Consider the following 23,797-nt stretch of genomic DNA (forward strand, 5'->3'; position numbering starts at 1 on the left):
ATGTGTTTACCTGCAGGTTAAAAAATAACTAAATTCACATCTCACCTTCGGCACAAATTAGAGATGGCTGATTCGTGCCAACAAACACAAACTATCTGAGACCGCTTTGACCGAAGAGCCCCACTTTTACAGGCTCTGATGCCCGGTCCGGTTTAACGCGAGCTGCATGTGAGCACCATCTGTCTCCCATGTAAAGAAAAAAAAAAAAAATCACTGACAATAAGAGGCGAGCGCTGCACATGTCACGCCACAGGATTTAAAAAGCAGCCGATCCACATGACTTATCAGAAATAACACAATAAAAAATGCTCAGTCACTGTCTGCCAAACACGCTGGCAAGGCGACACATAAAACAGATTGTTTTTGCATATGTGCCGCAGTCGGTGCCGGGCAGAGCCGACATGGATTAACACAACATTTTGTGCAGATTCCTTGAATAGATGAGCACAAGCTGCCACCTTAGCCTGACTAACTTAGCTCGGGATGAGAATAATCTTCATTCCTGCAGGGAGCGATGAGTGAGCATGTCGGCGCAACACATGTTCTGCAAAACCACAGTTTTCACATTCTCGATGTTAAACAGCTGGAGCCTCATTCAACAACGTGTGTACATGTTCAGTTTTCCTTTCTTTTTACCAGTTTGGGATAAATTTATGGAGCTATGTGGAGTTAAAGCTGCTTATAGTCTGATGTTAGTTTGATTTTTACTCTCTACACTTGAATTTTGCCATTAATCACTGACATAAAACAGCAAAACAGAAGCTCTTCTGGCTTTGCAGGGGACCATTATGATCTTAGCATGTAGCAATTTTAGCTAATACCATGCACGTTATACTTTTTAGTGTTTTTTTAGGTCAATATGTAAGAAAATTAGTTTAAAGAGGATGAATAGAATTAATGAATTTCACTTGTTTACTTAAATTTTTCAAGTCGAATGAACTTCGCTATATTAGATATTGAATCTATACGACTTTTTTGTCACTTGTTCGTCACTTTTGAATAAAACACAACAGTAAAATGTCAAAAACAACAAAACATATCGCAAATGTATATTTCATTCTCCATGAAACTGAATTATTGTAAGATTTGAATGAAAAGTTGTCAATTACGAGCTGAGTTTCAAGTTAGAAAAATGCAATTTGCCAAAATCAAAACCATTTATCTCCAAAGTTTGGCCAATTTAAGCTCGAAGATGATACTTCAAGTTAAATAAACCATTAAAACTTGATTAGATGAGCTGAAGAAAACTTTAAAGGGTTTTGTCATGAAAATCTGACATTTAAGTGACAAAACAGTCCTTCTTCTCCTTTAATATACTAAGAAAAGGTTGATTAACATTACGTGGTGAGATGTTTATGTGTGAAAACACTGTAATAACCACTATAAAATATGAAATCCATGTTCAAGAAGAAGCACATGAGATGTAAAGACGATTATAATCCATTTAAATCTGACTTCCTTTGGTTTGGTCACAAGTTGAGGAGAAACTCACCTCCTTGCCTCTCAGTGTGTGTGTGTGTGTGTGTGTGTGTGTGTGTGTGTGTTTTCAGTACAGTACTATGCTGTGTTTACAGATCAATGCTGTGTGTCTTCACTTAGATCACTTTGATAGAGTTGGAACAGGAACACGGGGAGATTAATCAAACTGAAGGGGCACTGACTCCCGGCCCCGTGCCAGTCGATACGGCCGCGTGGTTAATTTGCCCCGAGGAGGGCTGTCGTCAGGCAGATGATAAACAGTGTTTGCCCCGTTTTTTAGCCACAAGCGCGCTCCTGCTCACCAAGAAAAATAGTTTCGACCCGTGGTCTCTAATTTACAGTGGGGGGTGAGAGGTGGGACATAAATCATCCTTCTGCCGTGGCCCGTCTCTGACAGGCCGAGCCACCGTGGGTGGAGATATTCGTTTGGGTGAGCTCGCTGTGGACTCACAGGGGCAGTTTGTAAAGATATGGACATTATTTTAGTTTAAAAGATTCAAGAAATGAACTGAGATCATCAAGAGAATGCAAAGAAACAAGTGTTGACTTGTTGTCAAAGATTTCTATGTACTGTGTTATGCTAACCAGCTAGCCCTTGTGCAATAGTCTGATAACTCAATCTAGGAGATGTAAAACTAGCACTAGCATAAATAATAAAGCACCTTCAAAGCCTTAGAAGCGTTAGCTAGGTGGGCTAAGCGATAAAAATAGTGTTAGTAGTATTCAGCAGATCTTCATGAATAAATGATACCCTTTAGCGTCTGTTAGACAACAGCTAACGTTAGCATTCAACCACCTCCTAGCAAACATTACTGTTTAATAGTTAAAAAATATCATACCGTATATTGGAAACATTTATTCAAGCCTGGAGGTGAAACACACCGGATTTAATCAAACAGTAATGTTAGCTAGGAAGTTCGAATGCTAACTTTAGCTAATGGGTTATCAAATTTGTAGTTTTACCTCAAATTATGGCTCAAATTCTCCAGATTTTCATTGTCCAATAACTTTTAGGTTGCTAAACAACTCATAACTCATGTGTACGACCTGCAACCTGCAACATGTCAGTGCACACATTAGCATTGGATAGTTTTGGAGCTAACGTTGAATTCTGGCCCTAAACACCTTTAGGTTAAACCTCACAACTTACTGTGATGCTTTGGAGAACAGTCTCTTTTATGTTAATGAGAGGATACACCTTGTTAATGAGAACCAAACAGAGCCAGTAGCTGTGAAAATGCACTGAAAACAGGCGCTGTGACGTGGATTCTTTTAAGGGAACCTCATGGGCGTCTGTTTTCATGCTTTGGCATGTGCCATCAATGCTTCATACGCTGGCTGTAGCTCGGTGCCAGGCATCAGAGAGCTGGCTCTCATCCAACCGTTCCAACAAATCTCCATATGGACACCGGGGATTCCAGCGCCGTCTTGAAAAGGAAACACCACAATAGGCGACATTGACCTCCTCTCAATTTGCCCCCGTCCCCAGATTGGGTGACATCCTTTTAATTGTACGGCTAAAACAGAGATGGAGGAAGAAATAATGGAGGATATCACACCGTGGAGCTGTGCCAAGTCCGCTCCTTCCCCCCTCTTTCCCGAGGATGGAGTGCTGGAGAATTGAGGGCTTATAATACCAGCGAGCTGAGGCTTTGCTCCAGTCATCATTTCCATGCTGCTTTACGCTGATTCCCTAATATCCTTAGCGCCTTGCGTAGGGATAAGCCCATCGTGCTGAAACATGGCTGTCATGCCTATAAACCGTTCACGGCTCTAAAGAATCCATTATGGTTTGCTCCACAAACATGGGGACTCAAAGGGCCACTTTGCTCAAGCTCATTTACTCTTTTAAAAGCGTATTTATTTACCCTTAGTGCTGCGGTAGAAGGGATCGCCAATACGCCACAATGCATCACAGCAGGTTGTAGAAAATGATGTATTTAAGCGTAAGTGGTCATTCAGAGTGTGACTCACTCATCTTAAATATACTGAGCTACATATCCTTACAAAGCACGTGTTAATCTTGCTGAGCACAGATACAGAAACCCAAATATATCACTGCAAGTATACCTTAAATCATGACTCACCTTCCTGAAGTCATCTTTTCATCGGGAGGTATCTACAAAACAAAGGCCTCAGGATGTATTGGCAAAAGACGAGTCCATCGCTGGATGTGTTGTGTCCCGATAGATTCATTTCTCAGTGGCATACAGTTAGAAATCTGGATCACTCACTTACATTTGAGCCACACATCAAGCATTTAACACAACCTGCTGTCCTCCACCTCCATAACAAGCCCAAATACGCCCAATTTTATCAAAATCAGACGCAGAAATCCTCATGACCCCTCGAATAGACTACTGTAATGCAAAACCCGGAAATCGGTTCGCACTTTTGCACACCTGGTTGCCTCGTCTCAAAGTCTGTTTCGAGACTACAAACGTTCTGCCAGTCGATGAGTTATGAAATAATGTGGTTTAATTTTAAATGTTAGAGAAGGAGTCAAATTTCAGACAATTTGCCCTTCGAAAAGTGGACGTTTCTGTCGAATGACCCACATGTAAAGTTGTGTTTTTCTGTTTTAATGACTTGTAAAGAGACTCTGGATGATACTTATCCCAATTTCTACTCTTGCTCCTCTTCCCATTACAATTTATTTTCCTGTTCTTGTTTTCCTTTTCCAATTCCACCTATAATTTCAGTTTTTTGCATTACTGAAATGCTTCCAATGTCATACTTCTACTTCTACTTTTATAATTTCTACAACTTGTGCTACTGCTACTTGTCCGTTACTATGATACAAAGACCTGCCGCTAATACAACTACTACAATAATCAGTATATGTATATACAGTCATACTGATGCTCGTGCAGCAGTGTGCTGCAGCTCACTCTGTCAACACCCACAGTTATCTTTGTGTGAGGTAAACCAAGTTATACGCTACGGTTCAAAGCTCCATCAGGGATTTCTCATCCTCCCTTTTCACACACACACACACACACTCACACACCAATTCGCAGATTATCAACAAGTATGGTCATTGAGTGGAAATTAATTTGCCACTGGTAATGGATAGAGACATTTTGCTGAGATGCGTAAAAACAGCTGAACTGCCAGCGATTACCTGCTGGAATCAGCCTTCATCAATATCAGGATAATTACAAAGCACTTCTGGCAGTGCGTGAAATGAACGGAGCGTGCAACAGATTGGGCGGTGGCCATAGATGTCTGCAGATATTAGGCCTCCTCCTCAGAGTAGCTCCACAGGGGAGAAGAGCTACCTGAACAGACTGGAAGCTGCTGCTGCTTCTGCTGCAGCAGCAGGTTCAGGAGGCAGTCGGGGAGGGATTCATATTAAAACTGAAAAACAGTCAGGTAGCAGAGAGCAGAGCCGACTGTGACTGAATCTAATAGAGTTGCACAGTTTCAGAATAGAGTAAAGACGAAGCATAGAATTAGATAGAACAGCACAAAATGCAACTAAATAGAATAAAATGAAGGAAAAGGGAAGAAGTGAGAAGTGAATGAGACGTTTAGAAAGAAGTGTGTAGAAGAGAATAAAACAAAAGCAAAGTCTGGAGAGGAGCAGTCAGTGCAGCACAGGAAAGAAAAAGTAGAGCAGGATAGATGAAAATTTAATAGATGTGGCGGAGCAGAGTAGAACGGGACATTGTAAGAACACCAAAGAACATATGTGAACGCAACCGAATGAAATCGAATCAAATAAAAGGACGGGAAGAAGAAAACAAAACATCAGAATAGAAAACAAAGACAAATTTAAAAGTGTTTCAAAATTGGTAATTAAAATGTTTTTGACAGTTAAAAAACTGAGGAGACAGAAAAATAGAATAAATGTTAATTAAATGGAATTAAATAAAATACAAACTGACAAAAAATGTATGCGATATCCACTTTTGGTGCAGTCAGTGGTCAGTAACAAGTTAAAGAGTCTGTAGCTGTTCTGAGGCTTTCGACTGCATCACACAATCTTTCTCAGCGGGCAGAGTTTGCCAAGAAACGTCTATGTTTCTTTTTATGTTTGCTTTTAAAAGTCTAACCTGTAAATGAATTTGTGAACTCAACAAATCAATAGTTCAAATGTCCAGTTTCTGAGCACTTATGAAGAAATTCTTGTCCATTTTGGGTTTAGAAATTGAGATTTAAAAAGCGTTAAATCTAGATTTGAAAGTGGCTGAAATTGGGGTGACACAAAACTGTCATGCACTGGTCAATTTTGAGATTTTGGGCTGTTATGCGTCCATAACATGTCTTCTCTCAGACTACAGAAAAAACAAAAAATGTCCAAGATACACATTCATGTGTTGTTTGTAGTTCAGGTTTCTGTTTAGGACATAAAACATAAAAGTTGTAATACAAAAAACAATTGTCTTAATATAAGTGATCAACTGGGGGCGTTTCATTGGTCAATCAGTTATTTTTTTCCCTGATCGCAAGGAAGTAGCATCTATGTGTAGCGCTTCACCGGGCTTGGTTCTGATTCAAGTCGTGTACTAGCTGACCGCTATGGTACCTTGGGTTTATACTCCTCAAGCGTGTTCAGCGTATTAACAAGAAGAGCACGGAGTGGAAGGAAATGTCTATAGAAGAGGGCAGAACAGCACTAACACAGAAAAATAAAGACCAGATTCGATGCCGATGATCAGACCCATTTCATCACGTCCAGACCAAAGGATGGGACTCTGCAAGGTGGTTTGAGATGGGAAACAGGGGGAGTGAAAGGGAGGGGTGTTCAGGGTGTCGATCCCCGTCTTTCCCAGACTTCACTTCCATCCCTCACATGGAACCACTTTGGTTACCCCCCTTTTCCCTTTGCCCTCTCCTTTCTGTCCTCTCAGGCAGCGAGCTGGAGGCAGTATTGAGTTTCCTCTCCAGCTGAAGGGTTACTTCAGTCCATCTCTGGGATGAAAAGATGACTATTTCCCTCCCCGTCTTCCATCTGACTGTTTTTTTTTCTCAGGTGAGAGGCTCGAGGGAGGAAGGAAACTATTACATGCGGGGTGAAAGGGGGCCTGGAGACGCAGCCCTGCCCGGCTTGTCGGGGGAGGAAGAGGATCGGGATGCGAGACTGGATGGGGGAGAAACCCGAGATCTCTGGAAATGGCTGGGAATGACCCAAGAAAAACTTCCGCCATCCTCGTCTCGTCCTGTCGGAAAGTGTTTCCCATAATGGTCTCAGTCTGCTATATGACAGCGAGGGGATCCCTAAAGGCCCACGACTCGGACAAGCATGTGTGAAAGCATGAGAACGCAGAAAGCACCCTCGGGAACAGGCACAAAAATCATGTTCATATACGATTAAAAATTAAAAGGTCATATTGCGATGTAGATCTCCTCGAATTTCTGTTTTGTCTGCTCAACACCTAATAGTTCGAGAATGATCGAAACCAGGCACAGCTGCTTGACGTCAGTTGGAGGGAGATTTACATATCTGGGTTGAATTTTTTAAATACCGAGGCTGGATCTAAAAAGTGGGGAGGGGGGAGTCCATCCTTCGGATCGTGTTTTCATATTGTTTCCATCTCATCTGGACTTCGAGTGAGCGCTCGCACGCAGTCGCACATCAATCACCGCCTTTTTAGGCGAGAGGGATTAGGCGGAAAAACAATGCTTATTATACGAGGAACGGGATTGCGTAATTGCTGCTCGTTTGACCTTCGGCTCGGAGCTGGAATGTGAGCGAGTTCAACTAAAATCTAGACCCCGTTGCTTTGTCTGCAATTCGCTGTTCTCTCGATGACTTTCAGAGAAGTCTACCCTCAGCGCCACGTAAGAAAAATGAATTTCGTTGGTGGTCGCAATCAGAATTTAACCACAGAAGTCTTGGCTGTTGGTTGCAAACTATTTTGGCTGAAATTAAATAGTTTCAGATGAGGAAAGGAGTCTAATAACTGTTTCCAAGCCAGTTTCAATATGTAGAAATGCAGTATTTTCTCTCCCATAGCATTCGGGGAAAGACCCGTGTAAGTGTCCTACCTCACCAGGTGACAAATTGCTCGACTGATTGAACTGAGAGACTACTTGCTAGGTTAATATCTACCATTGATCTTTTCATTGATCATTTGTACCCCCTCTAATGACTATGACTGGACTGATTCTAGAATAATATGTCTCACTTGTAACCTGACATGAGAGGACGGGATAAGGATCGGAGTATGACCACTTTCCCCGGGAAGGAAACCGCTGCGAAAAATCAGCTTTGAAAGGCCAGAGGAAATTGAGACGATATTCAAAAGAAAAAGGTTCAATCTGTGAGCTTTTTTCCCTCCTGCTGATGAGAAGACTACCGCTGGGCTCCTTAACATCTGGTTGGGCAATTTACCCCGCTCTGACGACTGGAAAGGTTAAACCACTAAAATCTAATATTTGCCTAGAGGGGGTCAAGGCACTGCAATTACAAGGTACAATCGGCAGGGCTAATCAGCTAGTAGCGCGTACCGGGGGCTCGGCTGGGCAAATAAGCCCTGATCAGAAGCACTGTTCCCTGCCTCTCCTGTTTACTTATTAAACCCTGTTCTCATGTTCAAGGGCCCCTACTGCAGCCTCTGGCCCCACACACCCCCGAGGCACAGGGGAGTAAATTTAGCTCCTGACGCTTTTTAAATGGGACCACGCCACTTGGCTAAGAAAGTAGCCCCCGTGTTAATCAGTATCTGCGGCCTTTTGTTGCGAAATGATCTCAAATTACTTTCCTCCAATCTGGCAGGCATTAACACCTCGGGAAGGATAGGTAGGCCCTGAGGAGGAAGTGCAGATGTGTGTGTGTGTGAGGACACTGACGAAGGCCCACATAGGCGTCACGTCTCAGAAGGATGTGTGTGTTCCACGATGTTGTTTACATGATTGCTCTTTGACACACATTTCCTAATTGACTGAGTATCAAGTGCAGGATTAGTGTATAATATATCAGAACTGTCTGGCGCGCAACACTTTTGAACAAGGCTCGGGGAACAATTACTGGTAATTAAATATGTGCCAGTTACTGGAAAAGATAATTATGTCCTTGGTGTATAACACCAATTAATTACTTTTATTTCAGCGAGCAAAGCTTTTAAATGGCAGCGGAAGCCATTCGAACGGCACCCGTGTTTGAGTGCAAGCAACCTCTGTGTTTGCTAATGTGTAAGTCGTGTTCTGATGAGCATTTAGGCGCCGCACATGAAATTGTTTAAGTCAGAATCAGGCGTTTTTCTCTTTGCCATAAAGCTTCTGCAGCAGACGCAGCAGCTTCAAAAACAACCGTGAGAAATTGACAGCAGCATTCGAGAGTTGCAAACAAGCTCTGCTCGAGGCTACAGTCGTAAAGCCTTCACCTCTCTCCTCTCCCTCCTTAGGCATTAAACATTGACATAATAGGTTGAATGAAAAAGAGACTTCTCCAGGGAGGGCAGAGCTCAACTCTCTCTTGCTAAGAGGATTGGTCAGATTGGATATAGAGCCTACGAGGAATCATGAGCGCACCGTATATCCTCACACCTTCTCCTTCTGTGCTCACAACACCTCACCACCGCCGAGATAGCAGCACTAGATTTGCTGTAAAACCTTTAAAAGTAACTGCTTTGAATCCAAACATGCTCCTATTCACATATCAAACGGGGGTTCAAGAATCACAGAGCTGGAAATATAGGGATTAGCAAATGATCTCATATTGGTGCGTCCGCCTCTAATGTCTAACTTTGAAATACCTGTGGCCGATCATTAGTAATCTATTAAATCCACGACCTAGAAATGGTTACACTGCAAGTCCCCACTGAGCCAAACGTGGCTGATGCTGCTTTTCCAACCCCCCCCCTCCCTCCTCCTGCTTTGGTTAATGAGATACAGAATCAGACGGCCCGAGCGTGCTTTCTCTTCCTTCACCTCGCTCTCTTTCTCTCTGGTCCTGCAGCACACGGTCGTTTTTATCAGCCGGCTCGCTCTCGACTCCTGCACCAACAGCTTAATCCACGCATCCATGCATCCTCAAACAATCAGTCTGTCAGGAGTGTATGGCTGTGTGTGTGTGTGTGTGTGTGTGTGTGTGTTCATGCTAATGAGGGGAATGTTTTCATATGTCTTTTTTTTTCTCTTGCTCAAATGTCGATGTGTAAATAAGAGCACAGCACAATATTCTTGCATATCCTGCTATGTGCAAGTGTGCATGCACAGGCAAAAAGCCTATGGTAATGTTTACATGCATGCCAATGCGTGTTTGCACGTGTAGCTCTATTAATCACATTGTGGTACACTCACATTGCGAGGACCCTTTTTGCTTGTGGAGACAATATCCAGGTCCCCATAAGGTCAACCATTAAAGTTAGGGGTCGAGAGCTGTATCCCAATTTCATAAGACGTACTATTAAAGCAAAAACTGAGACTCTTTATAACAGTTGTTTAAACTACAGCATGGAAACCTGACCAGAATTTGGCCGGGATTGGCCAAAATTTAGAAATGATGTCCAGGTTCGGGTCAGGTTGGGTCACGCAACACAGAGGCTGAACGGCAAACATTCATGTAGTTTTAGCTAACTAAAGATGGAGGAAGTAAAGCAAAAATTGTAATCAGATAAGTTTGAAATTCCCGAAAACCATTCAGGGAAATCGATGGTATGGAGACATTTCGATGTAGTCGATAATGCAGAAAAAAACGAAGCAGTATGTTGTAATGTAAATGTCTCCCGGGTGACAGTCCTTTGCTTAACCTCTTCATCCATCACCTCCTCCCTAATGTGTGGACTTTGTCGCTCTTTAAACTACATAACCTGAGCTTCTGGCAGAAAGCCCAGGAGTCAAACTTCTCCCATGTGCCATGTGAAAACAGCTTGGATAAAGACTCTTGCAGACACCACAGGCTTCAAACAATGACACAGGGAAATAATTTACATGTAGCTATACAAAGAATAGCAAAACCATGTTTTGGAGTGGACGTCACAGTGTGGACGTCTGATCACAACCAGAATGTCTTCTTCAGTTGTTGTACAAGAAATCCAGATACGTTAATGTTTACAAACAGGAAATGATGCAATGTGTGCACCATCTGGCAGCAATAAAATTGTGACTTTAGGATGACACTAAAGCAAAATGCTTTTTACAAATATTAAATATGTTGTGTTTAGTCTTCTGAGGTCTTCCTCTGTCTGCAATTCATTTAAATCTGTTGCAGCTGTGGGCAAAACCTCTACTTCCTTTTTTTTGCCTTTGCTTCGAGGGACAATGGTTTAAATCAACAGTACACTTTTCTTGGAGTAGAGATCCATAATTTTGGGTGTGTGAACATACTGTGCGATCAAAACATGCTTGGAATTAGAATGGAGAGGGGAATTGGGACACATCTTTGGTTTTTGGTTGAGATTCTGGTGAGACTGATTTTAGGGTTTGGGTGGGGTTAGGCATGTAGTGGTTGTGGTTAAGATTGAGGGTGAGTCTCTAGGGAATGAATGTGAGTGAATGCGAAGCGCTTGTATCTGTCTGTCCAATGCATGTGATGTGTTTCATGTCTTTCTTGAGTTGTTTTTTTTTTTAGCTGAAATGATCCCTGATGATGCTAAATATAACCAATATGACCACTTCTGCATGTTCTTGAGTGCCTGGTCTCAGTGCCTCTCACCACTCCGCTAACATGGAGCAACAGTAGCTAACGTTAGTTTAGAAACAGAGGCTAATAATAAAACTACCGGCCGGCTTCATGCACAAGTTTTACAGAGCCTACTCAAGGTTATGCTGCATTCACATGCACCTCGGATGGTCCCACTTCCCGAGTTGGGTAGTCATTTTGCCGACTTGTTTTCCTTTGTGGTACTTTGGTAAAAGTTTCTCACCATCAACCCAATTTCTACTTTCATCCACCATGTTTTTCAGCGTCACGTGACGTCAACTCTGCAACTCGTGTACCATAGATGGACTCCCTGACTTGTTGTTCCGACTTGAGTGGGCCTTGGCATGAATTATCCCAGTCAGAAAAACGTTTTTCTAATTACTCCGACGCCACATGAACGCACAATTAGGTCTCTAGGGAACCAATTTACATCCACGCAATGTCCTCTTAAGTGATAAAAACAAGCTGGCTTCAAAAGATGCTACTGAATGTAAAAAAAATAAATTTTTTGTTGTTTTTTTTTTGCAAAATTGGGAATATTTTAATGCTTATTGAGTATTTGGGTGTAGCCTGCGCCATGGATATGTGCAGGTACATGTTTTTCGAAGCCAATATAAACTAGACAGTATGTTGCACTTCATTCATGTGCATGTATATTGCAGTATGTAGGGGTACAAAAAAACTGTCACATAATGCCAACCCATTTAGAGACAAAAGCAGGTCCCCATGCTGAGTCTTGTTTTGATGGTTAGGCTTTGTGGTTAAACATGTAATGGTAATGATTAAAGTTGGGTTTAGTCTAAATTGAATGAATTTAAGTCTTTACAACTTCATCCTTATTGTCCAAAACAAATCCGTGTATGTGTCTCTTCGTGATGCATCTGATTTTTCATCCCTTTCTTGTATGTTTGGGCCTAATTACGCTCATGCTGGTCCGGGTTAATTCAGGCCACAATTAAAAATTAGTGGGTGTATCCTTGCAGAATGTATATGCCTGTGCTTGTTTATATGTGTGTGTGCTTGCTCTCTGGAGGGGCCCAGTGTGTGTCACGGCGGGCCCGGCTCCCCCTGGATCTAAGCAGTATTGACAAACCCATCAGAGCTGGTGATGCATCGGGCTCCCTGCCTGCTCCCCCTCCCGCCCTCAGCGGTGCTGCAGGGCCGTGCTGACATGCTGTCACCTTGGTAACTGCTGCCAGAGCGAATGGCCTGCTGGGATAGCTGACCCGAGCTGGCGGTCGGCCGGCGAGCTGCAGCAGGAGATGTCACCGGCCGGACCCCTGAGGACCGGCCGACCCCTGTCCCTGTCCCCGACCATCGATCCGTCTGCTGCTGAGATCTGTCACCACCCGGGACGCTCGCTGGCATACGACACACACACACACACACAGAGAAAACACACGGATTTGCTTTATGTGAGTCAGGAAGGATTTGTTAACAGATCCGGATCTTATTGTTCTCAGTACGCTGATTTAAAAATGTGACTGTCTTGACATCAAACTCAACAGCAAAGTGCTTAAAGCCAAAACTGTCCTCAAGAACTCAAAACTACAAAAACATCTGCCTCAGAGTCCGTGTTTGAGAAAGAAGTCCTTCTCCGTGTGATGTTTGTGCTCATAAGAAGAAAGTCCTGGCACGTCTTCGGAGATTCTTCTCTTCTACTTTTTCGAGGTTACCAAGTCATTACTTGGCAACTTCTGCATCTCTGTACGATCGTTCCCGGAGCCAACATAAACAGCGGTTGTTGGCAGCGGCCCGTTTGGCGGCTGCGGGCGTCAGTCTCCATGAATGTTCAGAGCCCTTTGAAATGCTGACCAGCTTTTTGACACGAGGCTTTTGGAAGCGGCTGAGCTCACACTGCGAGATGTGGGCCCGGCTGGATGTGAGGTGGGACTGGGTTCAATTCTCGGTTGAGAGGGATTATGAGCAGGGAGCAATACGTTTGACATCGCAGGTTGCACTTAACCTCACATGGCAATTTGTTCAAAGGTAACTGTATGGACACGAGGTCCAGTGGGAAGTACTGTTCTGAGGAGTATTTTCATTTCATGTGTATTTTCTTTCTCTTGGACACCTAAAAAATGCGGCTTTGATGAGAAAATACATCTAGAATTGGACTATAATACAAGCATATAGCAAAAATCATGTGGCCCAGATCTAGCCCAAAACGTCCACAGGTTCTGGCCCAGATCTGTCAAACGGACCTGGCTTGGCGTCCTTTGGCACAACAGGCAAATACTGCCGCTGATATGATTTTTACATCTGGACCAGCCCTGGGCCCACTCTGGAACAGGTAGAGGGCCAGATCTGGATCAGTAACGAACTGGTTCTTGGCAAGAGACTCCCATAAGTTCCAGGCCCGACCTGTAAGACAGACCCGGGACATTATCCTTTGGTGGGCCACAACTGGTGCTGATTCGTTTTTCACATCTGGACCAACCCTAGGCCTGTTCCGGAACAACAGAGGATTTTGTGCCCTTTGGCACAATGGACCAATACTGGTGTTGATCTGTTTTTTGTTTTTCTTTTAGATCTGGACCAACCCGAGGCCAGCTCTGGACGGGATAAGGAATATATTGTAGTCATTTCACTCAAGGGAGGGGCAGATCTGGATCAGTACCATACTGGTTCCCGGCCCGAGACGCCATGATTTCTTGGCTTGATCTGAAAATGGACCTCTCCAGCTCCGGCTGATAATTATTTTCTGGTAATTTTGGCTCAAAGGTAGGCCAGACCTGGATCAGTTTTATGCTGGTTCTTATCAAGACCCTTCATAAATCTTGGCCAGCACTTCACAACAGACCCAGGACGGTGTGGTCTTTTGGCCCAGATTTGATTTTCACATGTGGACCAGCCTCAAGCCAGTTCTGGAACAGTTGAGGTTTATTTTGCAGTCATCTGGGCCAAAGAGGGGCAAATGTGGATGAGTTCCATACTGGTTCAGACCCTCCATAAGTTCTGGGCCAGATTTGTATAAATGGACCTGACCCGGTGTCCTTTGGTACTGGAGTTTTTTAAAAACCTGGGCCACCTTATATCATGGTTGCAAATACTTTTCCTTAATGTTTGATTGGTGTCTTATTTTTTCCACTTCTACCAAACTAAACGACATAATTTCTTATTCCACAACTGAAATAAAAGCTCGTAAGACTTAACAAGACGCTGCCTTACACCAATTACTCCCGTGGGAGTGATTATGGGATGCCATCAGCATCAACAAAAGTAGCCTCGCTCGCAATAATCCTCAAAAAAAGGTATTATGGCTTCTTTGCACAATGCTCTCTGAAAACACATGTGCGCCGACTGAAAGGCTGTCTCTCGTGTCGCACGCGTAAACAACGGGGGAAGATGTGAAAGATCACTAACTAGCTTCCTGGTTTCCACGGCAACCGATGAAGCAGGGCCAGGCCGTCTTTTTGTAGGGGAGATCATCAGCGCGGGTGGAGCATGTGTTTAACCCCCGAGCTGAAAACGAGACGCTTGGATGTTATGAGACTGAATGAAACAAGCTCGGAGCTGAATTTTAGACAAAAAAACTGAAAAAAGTTGCAGGAAACCAATTAAGTTTAATTTCATAAATGGAGTGTAGAAGAATTGTGAGCCAAGTGCGCTGCTGTGACTAGATGTTACTCCAAAATGTTAACTTTTTAACTTTAAGAAAAAATAGGAGGATTTTCTCAGCAACCTTCAGTTCATCTGAAAAACTGACCAGATTTGGAAATCCAATTTTCTTAAACTGTAGAGCGAATACAAGCATACAGTGGTGTATAAAGTACCCAAAAGTTACTTATCATGTTAAAATATTACTTTGGTAAAAGTGAAAGTCACCCATATGAATAGTACTTGATTAAAGTCTTAAAGTATCTGATATGAATTGTGCTTAAGTATCAAAGTAGAAGTTAAAGTGAATTATACATATATTTACATGATTGTATATATACACTGTATACTATAAATCAACCAAAATGTAATAAATATATTATAAAAAATAAATGAAAAAAAAACCTCAATACATCAAAACATGCAATTCAGTCACTTGGCTCTACGTAGAAATGAAGTTGGAGCTCAATTTTTTAATATTACTTCCACTGTTGGGCACAATAATAAGTAAAAACAGGACAACACTTTACAAAAAGCATAATTAAGAAATGGTAAATGTACAATGAATTAACAACTGGTGTTTATAAAACGTGTTGTTAATAAACACTGTTCAGTTCATCTATAAACATTATTTGGTGGTCTTATAAAGTTGCAACTGATGTTTTTAAACCTTTACAATTGCATTTTACAAGTTAACAATGCAATAACTATAAACTAGAGTTTAATTAACTATTAATTTACTATTTATTACAATGAAGTGTTTATATAAATGCTACTCATCCACTTGGCTGTTAAGTTGGAACTTAACATGTATTATTGTCGTCATTGTTCAACATTATTGTGAGTGAAAAGTGTAACATTACAATTTTAAATGAGAGTAAATTCAACCAAATGTTTGTGAAACAGATGTCCTGTAAATATCTGCATACACACCTTATGTATATGAACCTCTAGAATAGCTTAATAAATGGTTTGTAAAGCAGTTTGTTGTTAGTTAACAGTGAAATAACTATAAATTAAAGCTTAATTAACTATAAATTTACCATTTTATTAATGATGGTTATTATAAAATGTTACATATAAATACATAAGTCATGCTATTCATCCATTTGAATAAGTTGTAGCTTAATGTTTATTATTGTCTTCATTGTTTAACATTAATAGTTAATAAAAGCGATGAAATGCAGTTTTAAATGAGTAAATTCAACCAAATATTAGTAAAACAGACTTCCCGTTAATGTTGCATATACGCCTTAAAAAAACATGTCAATGTCTACAAACTCTTGCAAAAATCTAAATGTTCATAATCCAAAATGCCACCTTGATTAATTACCTTTGATTAAAGCAGCTGATTCCAGTGGAGATAATGACGGCAGCGTTTTTGAACCTCCAACCGGCCACAGGGTGGCGCTGTAGGGTCAGGGAAGCTGCAGAGGAGAGAGTCAGTCCTGTTCATTTCATCAAGAAGAGAAGAGGTTTTTATTATGAATATGGATTATTTCAGTATCAGGATGGAGTGTTTTTTATTGTGGAAATAATATTTGGAGGAATAATTGTTTTAATCAGTTTGATGTTTCAAAATAAAATGCGAGAAAAACGTGATTAAATGCTTTTTATTCATTCTTGTATTTAAAGCTGTTTGTTATCTGCAATAAATAATTATTTAAAAAAAACTATTTCTTGTGCAACTACATTACAACTTGTGCATTAATGTGTTATAGAAATATAGTGTGAGTGTCTGAGTTTGGGGCCTTTTTTGTTACTGCTGCAACTTTTCCTCCATAAAGACACAAAATCTCTCCTCAAATCTGATTTTTTTAAACACGATTTTGATTAAAGAGCGAGCGAGATTAACCGAGACAAAACGTCAAAACACAAATAATTACAGATTTGATTTATTTGGACTGGATTTAGTAATTTGTGCGTGCAGGGGTGTGTGTGTTTGTGTGGGCTGACCTGCAGCAAAGACCCGATCGGGATTATTTGCACGGCCTGAAAACTTCCCAACACTATAGTTTGTGTTTGAAAGAAGGAAACATGCAATAAAGTGCGAACAAAGTTATTATAGTGGCAGGACGTTGTTCTTACGAGAGCAGAAATAAAAGATTATACTTTATAGAACTATAAAAAAAGACATGAATTTCATATATATTACCATGTGACTAAAATCTTACAACACACTTATTTAAATGTAGTAGGACAATTATTTTATACAGCCTTCATTTAATGTGGATTTAAACGATGACATGTCGCTACAATCTTAAAAAACAAACTTACCATTTTGGATACAGGCCTAGAGCGAAAAAAAACAAACACATGACACACACGTGTAGGAATAATTAAATGTGTATGTATTTGGGGCCCGTTTTAGGCGTTTTATTTTGAAAATGTACACATAAAATGATCGATATTCGCCTGTCAGGTATAAACGTGTGAATTAAATCCAACAGAATCACTCGTGCTGTTGAATTAAAGGCGTTAAATCCGCGTTTTGGAAGCAGGAGGAAGAGGAGAGAGAGGAGAGAGAGGGGGAAGAAGGAAAAAAACATTAGACTCCACCGTGCGAGGCTTTATGTGCTTTTGAAATGCAGACAGGCAGATGAGATGCTGAAGTACATTACCTCTGTACGGCTGAGCTGCCTTCAGACTCCATTCACCTCCCCTCCTCTCCTCCTCCTCCTCCTCCTCCTCCTCCTCCTCTCTACCTATCCATCCTGCCTGCTCACAAAACCATGACCTTCACAATTTATAGAGAGGAAACCCCCGAGAGTCACGTCATATTTTAAAAAACGTCCTCCTCTTCTTTCTCTGCTCTTCTTCTTCTGCTGCTGCCACGTAAACGACTTGATAAGCTCGATTTATATGTGGAGGCCTATTATTGTCTTTTGTTAAGACGTCGTCCTGGATTTTATTTTTATTTTTTATTGTTGTTTGTGGAGGAAAAGTGCCCTGTAAATACCGTGCACACACACACACATATATATATATACACCTGCATGATAATAATAATAATAATAATAATAATAATAATAATAGACTGGTGATTCTTCTTCTTTTTTTTTCTTTTTTTTTACAAATTAAACACTCATGAAAAATATAAAGTAACACCTGAAAATGTTTATTTTATTATTTTAAGTGAAACCCATGATCAAAATATTTCCTCAAGTGTTTAAAATCAATCAAATTAAATATTATATAAGAATATATATGATATAAAAAATATAAATGCTAATAAAATGAAATAATAGATTGAAAACATTCCCGGATTGACGTTTTTCTAAAAATGTGATTTTTTCTTATGGAGTTCTGCACGGGTGTGACACCACCACCACCACCACCAAATAAAGGGCTGAATCACAGAAAACACGCCACCATACTTACTGTAAAATACCAGCAATAATAATGATCAAAAGTCAGCAGTCACAAGCAGACAGGAGGATATTTTCTGAGCTTCTTTTTCTTTTCTTTTTCTTTTTTTTGCTGCAGCAGAGATAAATCCATGTGGACGTGCAAGAGGAAGGCTCCCCGCGGAGAGCAGCTCAGAATGATCCATATTCATGCGCTCGACACGTGGAGTAAATACAGTATGAGAGAGTGAGGGGTGGCGGAGGGGGGAACCATTGTGTGTACATGCACAGTTTCACCAGGTTAGAATGAGCCTGACACCAGACATTTAGTAGCTTTGAGTGACACACAGTTTAACTTTATATCACATCTTATTGACAGTGTAAACAGCCTGTATTTAAGATAGGCCCATAAAAACATAAACACATATTTAGTGTAATTAAAAGCGTGTCACGTCAATCAAAAAGTGCAGCTGAGAGTGTGGCTGTGTATTAGAAAATAAACATCACATGATATTACAAAGCGTTATAATGTGTATTTAAACACATTTACGCAAACAGATATTTAAGTTAAACTACAAATCTGCGTCATTACAGATCATTTTTATAGATCTTTATAATTAAAGTGTCAGTGGCTGATTGACAAGCGCTGTTCGGTGGCATCCACGTGCATTTTTTAAATAATAATTAAGCATTAAAAGTTTGTTTTCGCAGGGTGAACGCCTCCACTTTCTCCCGCTGAAGTCTTGCTTTAAAGAGCAGAGTGGTGTGACGACGAGCTGCTTTAATTAGCGCGACGAGCCTGTTGGGCCACTGGCGTCCTAAATCAATATAGCAGAGGAAAGCAAAGTGCTCCTAAGGCCTCACACACACACACACACACACATATATATAGGCTATATATATACACACACGCACATGAACGCACACCCATGCGTGCTCCTGCCAACATGTAGACCCATGAAGAAAAGGCAAATCTGGTGCAGAATAGGCGCACCAAAGCCCATTATGAGATTTGATTTTTTTGTTTTTAAATGTGTGTGTCGTCTCGAAAAATCACGCACCACATTTTTGGGGATATTTACGCACCAAAGCGCACGAGCTGCTACGTTTCGGCGGCACGTCATGTGACTTTGCATTGGGTTTTTTTTTTTTTTATAGGAGCACATAGGGGTCTGCATGCATACTGAGCACATGCATAGGTAGGCTGACATCAGGGGCCAAAGCTGGAGGTGCTTCATTTGTTTTTAAATAATAATAATGTTGTTTTTTTTTTAAACCCAAATTCAATTAAACCAACTGAACATCATGTCCTCGTGATTACATTGTGAAAACAGCTCACGTGCTCGCACCACTCGCGGAAATAAAACCACAAAAATATAGATAAAGTTTGGAGGGGATGGGGATGGGAGGGCTCGCACGTACAGCGAGCCTCTGCTGCCACTTTTACTAATGGAGACAAAGAAAAATGATGCCCACTTCTCTATATCATTGAATTCAGTTGCTAAGCAACTAGTATGGGAAATCATCCGCGAAATTCAAATCCTGCAGCGCGAGGACACGTTTTGTTGAGTTTTGCTGAATAGGCAAACGAGAAAACTCAAAGAAAAAAGAAAAAAGAAAAAGTTTGGGAGCTGGAGGATGTTTGCCTCTTCCAGCCACGAGGAAATACCAAAAAAAATTATTTTTTTTAAATAACAGCTTTGACATTTTGAACCATTAATACGAAAAAACAGCCACTTCTGCAGGATTATTATTATTGTTGTTGTTAAGTCCTGATATGAATCTGACATGTCAACCAGCACTTCAGACAGACACAATCAATAAACTCTCTCTGACCCACTGCCCCGCATCCTACAAAAAAACACAACAACATGTCAGACTCTCAGGAGCTCTAACACACCTGGACAACACGCCACACCTCACCTTTTTGAGCCAAACATCCACTTTTGGGCGTAAATCAACTTTTTATTTATTTATTTCTAATCAGGCGCTCGTCAAACAGCCCCCCAATAACGACCACTTCGACGCCATTAATGTGACGCAACGTAAATATTACATAAGTGCAGTCAGGACACAAAATGGACGCGTGTGTTTGTCACACTCTCTATTTTTTATTTTTTATTTTATTTAGGCACAGTTTGGGTCACCTACTTTTTAGTCGCCCAAGGCCCAAAAGCGAGATGTAAACAAACAAAGATATTAGCGCCATTTTCGTGGAGGCCGCCATGATTAATTTAAATCCATATGCTAATAACACCGTCACGGGATGCTAACACAGCTTCCTTTCAACTTATTAGCAAGCTAACTTATCGTCTTCTTTGTGAATTTAAGCAAATAAAACGCCATATATTTTTTTTTTTTTGTAGTTTTAAAGCAGTATTTTCATGTTCAAACCCCCCACAAAGAGTCTTTGTTGTGTTATTATTCTAATGCAGGTTATTATTAGCTGCATCTGGGACAAACACAGTCCACCATTTTCTTCATTAGCTGCTGTGCGAGGCAGAAAATAGCACACAGGGGTGATTCCCACAACCTTTTCTGCATAAAACAATAGGATATAAAACCTCAGAAGACAAACATGACTGCGTTTCATTCTAACAAATTTATTGTGTCTCAATCAGCTCGTACGGAACCACTACTGGAAATTAAATTACAATCAAATTATCACATCAAAATATACCCTTATTACCTAACAACGGTCAGCTTATGATGATTTTGTGCTCCTTTCGAAAAAAAAACAAAAACGATAATAATAAAAAAAAAAACAAAGTAAGAAAAATGTGGAAATAAAAACAAGAAATAAAAAAAAGGGGAGTAGGGGGGGGAGGAAAGCATCTTACACAAGTTTCCTGGAAGAGGAAGAAGAAAAGGGGGGGAAAATAAATTACCGTTTGGAATAATTCATACGTATTCCGAATAAAATATTAAAACAAGTAATTCTGATGAAAAATATAAAGTAAATAACTCAGATCAGTATCTGATCTAGTGATCTATATTGCCGGCTTTACAGAGTTTTTTGTTTATTAAAACCTACCAAAGAACACTGCTTAGAAAGGGCAGCATTAATAGTATATCCACAGCACCCACTCAGTCACACTTGGCAACATCTTGATTTTTTCACCCCCCCAAATAAGTGCAGTTGAAAGTCTCTTTTTTTTTTTTCTTTCTCAAAATGTCTTTTTTTATGCTCTATTTGTTGAAAAAAAGAGGAGAAAGGGAGGAGAAAAATCCACTCGCGGCGTCAAAGTCCTTTAAATAATAAGAATTAAAAAAAAAACAGATCTTTGAGATCAAGTCCTGGTTGTTGTTGTTGTGAGGGGGCCTCAACGTAATCCTCCGTTTTCTTTCTTTCTTTCTTTCTTTCAGTGTGAGTGTGTGTGAATAAAAACCATGCAGTCCATCTTCAGGGGAAGAAAATAAAATAGCTGGGAAATCATGATGGAAGCGTCGTGGATGTCACTCTCTTATTTGTTGCAGTTTTATTCCCCCCCCTCCTCTCTTATTGTGAAGGGGGGAAAAGGCGGTTCAGTCCCATGTCTAAATATACAAAATGCCTGCTCCTTTGTTTTTTCTTCAATCAAACACAGGATAATGGAAAAAAAGTGGTGGGGTTGGGGAGGGAAGATTTTTTTTTTCATGTGGAGGGTTAAAGGGAGGAGAAAAATGTTTCAAAAAATAAAAAACAATACTTGGTTGTTTTTTTGTTTCCTTCTTGGTGTGTTTTTAATGCGCCAAAATTACCTGGTGGAATGAACTTGTGGTTGTCACCCTCTGGTCGCTCGCCTCACTTGCATCTTTTAAGTAATCTACTAAAAAATGCCCCTGAAAGAAAAAAGCAGAAGGAACCTTTTAGACATTTTTTGTAGGGCCTGGATGGAAGAAGAAGAAGAAGAAGAAGAAGAAGAAGAAGATTTTTTTTTGTTTGTTTTTCTGTTTTTTGTTTCTGAAGGGTGGGGAGGAAAAAGGTGATGTGGGGGGAAAAGGTTTCTCTCTCTTTCTCTGTTTTTTTCTCTGTGGGTGAAAAATAGATAACACAATTTTTTTTGCAGTCTCATTCATATTCCCTCACAATCACAGTATCAAAAAAATGTCTATCCTGGGAGATAGTCTGTATGTTTTTTTTTTGTTTTTAATCAGTTTTAATTTCATATAAAATATTTCTGCTGTGCTGTTTTCTATGTTTCACTGAACATTCGTTTGCAGTCCATGGAGGGGGGCGGTGTTTCTGCACTCACATTGCCGACCTGAGAGTACACATCCTCCGGCGTCTGTGCCACTCCTGGGGGCGTCATCCGCTTTTCCTTCTGTCTCCTATTGCAAAACCACACTCTAACCACCTCTTTCTCCAGCTGCAAGTTGTCCGCCAGGGAGGTGATCTCCTGCGCCGAGGGTTTGGGGCATTTTAGGAAGTGGCTCTCCAGAGCCCCCTTGACGCTCACTTCGATGGACGTGCGCTTCTTTCGCTTCCTCCCCTGCGCCGCGATCTTGTCGATGCTGGTGGGGCTGCCGGTGGACGAGTCGGCCTCCTCCAGCCACTTGTTTAACAAAGGCTTCAGCTTGCACATGTTCTTGAAGCTCAGCTGCAGAGCCTCGAATCTGCAAATGGTCGTCTGAGAGAAAACGTTCCCGTACAGGGTGCCCAAAGCCAAGCCGACGTCCGCCTGCGTAAAGCCCAGTTTGATCCTCCGCTGCTTGAACTGCTTGGCGAACTGCTCCAGGTCGTCCGAGGTCGGCGTGTCGTCGTCCGAGTGCGGGTCGTGGCTGCTGACGCCGCCGTGGTGCTGGTGATGCGGATGCTGGTGGTGATGGTGGTGATGGTGGCTGCCGTGGTCCAGATCCGGGGTGTCCCCCCTCACCAAGCCCGGGTGCACCAAGCTCTGGCTGCCAGGACTCAGCATCCCGTTCACAGTGAAGCCACCGGGCTGCGAGTAGATGAGCGACTGCTGCTGCTGCTGTCCCCCGGAAATGGAGTTAATGTGCGCCGCAGTCGTGCTCCCCCAAGCCCCGGCGTGAGTCTGATGTGGAGCTAAATGAGGCGGCCTGTGGTGCAGCGCGGTGCCCGTGTGCAGATCGTCTCTGCCGGAGTTTTTCACGTCCTGCTGCTGCGGGCTGCCCGTCATCCCGACGGGGCTCGACGACCACGGCGATCCGGCTTCAGCTGCAGCCACCGCGGCTGCTGCTGCGGCCGCCGCGGCGTGCGGGAGGGACGTCACCCACTGATGGGCATGGCTCAGCATGTGTCCCCCGTTGCTCGCTGCCATCGCGCCTTGCATAAAGTCACTCTGTACCATCTTGACCGAGGGGTCTCCCCTGTAGCCTCCAGACCCCGAAGTAACCGCAGCACTGCCCGGCTGCATGCCACCACCTCCGGAGTCAGAGTGCACGATGGAGCCGGACGATAAGATGCTATTGCTGGCCAGATAAGGATTGGAAGCCGCGGTGGCCATTCCGTCAACCCTTATGAATATGTTTGTGGATAACCCCCCTCCCTTCTTTTTCTTCTTCTTCTTCTTACAGTCACTTCTTTCGAGCAGGCAAATTGTATCTCATGAATTATTCAAACTTTAAAAGTATGGGGAGCTTTTTTGGCGAATACCATCGACGAAAAAACTGAGTAAAATCCGCGCGTGTATTCATTCACACCATTTCTACTTCGGCTGGATGAAGCAGCGCGCCGAGGAGAGGAAATTAGAAGAAAAAAAATAAAAAAATATCCAACGGTTCTTCTCAGAAGCCCTTTGAAACCATGTGCAGTCCGCTCACAAACTTTTGCACCGGC

At 41.9% G+C, this 23,797-nt stretch overlaps 1 protein-coding gene across 1 annotated transcript; it reads right to left on the minus strand.

Annotated features, from left to right (window-relative positions):
* Positions 1–21,741: 21,741 nt before the first annotated feature.
* pou3f3b (POU class 3 homeobox 3b) lies at positions 21,742–23,465 on the minus strand. The gene is made up of 2 exons (XM_073462558.1): positions 22,254–23,465; positions 21,742–21,840 (listed from the first exon to the last, which is right to left on the minus strand). Exons 1-2 carry the CDS (start codon positions 23,463–23,465, stop codon positions 21,742–21,744), a joined length of 1,311 nt encoding a protein of 436 aa, XP_073318659.1.
* Between the last annotated feature and the right edge of the window lie 332 nt (positions 23,466–23,797).

The sequence above is a fragment of the Pagrus major genome, chromosome 24, assembly GCF_040436345.1.
Source record: "Pagrus major chromosome 24, Pma_NU_1.0".
NCBI classification, from domain to species: Eukaryota; Metazoa; Chordata; class Actinopteri; order Spariformes; family Sparidae; genus Pagrus; species Pagrus major.

Bases quoted from the DNA above. Each gene is read 5' to 3' on its own strand.
- pou3f3b (XM_073462558.1), bottom strand. From the start codon at position 23,465: ATGGCCACCGCGGCTTCCAATCCTTATCTGGCCAGCAATAGCATCTTA. The intron at 21,841-22,253 runs GTGAGTGCAGAA...TTTTTCTTTCAG, and splicing joins TGTACTCTCAGGTCGGCAAT to GGGCATTTTTTAGTAGATTA.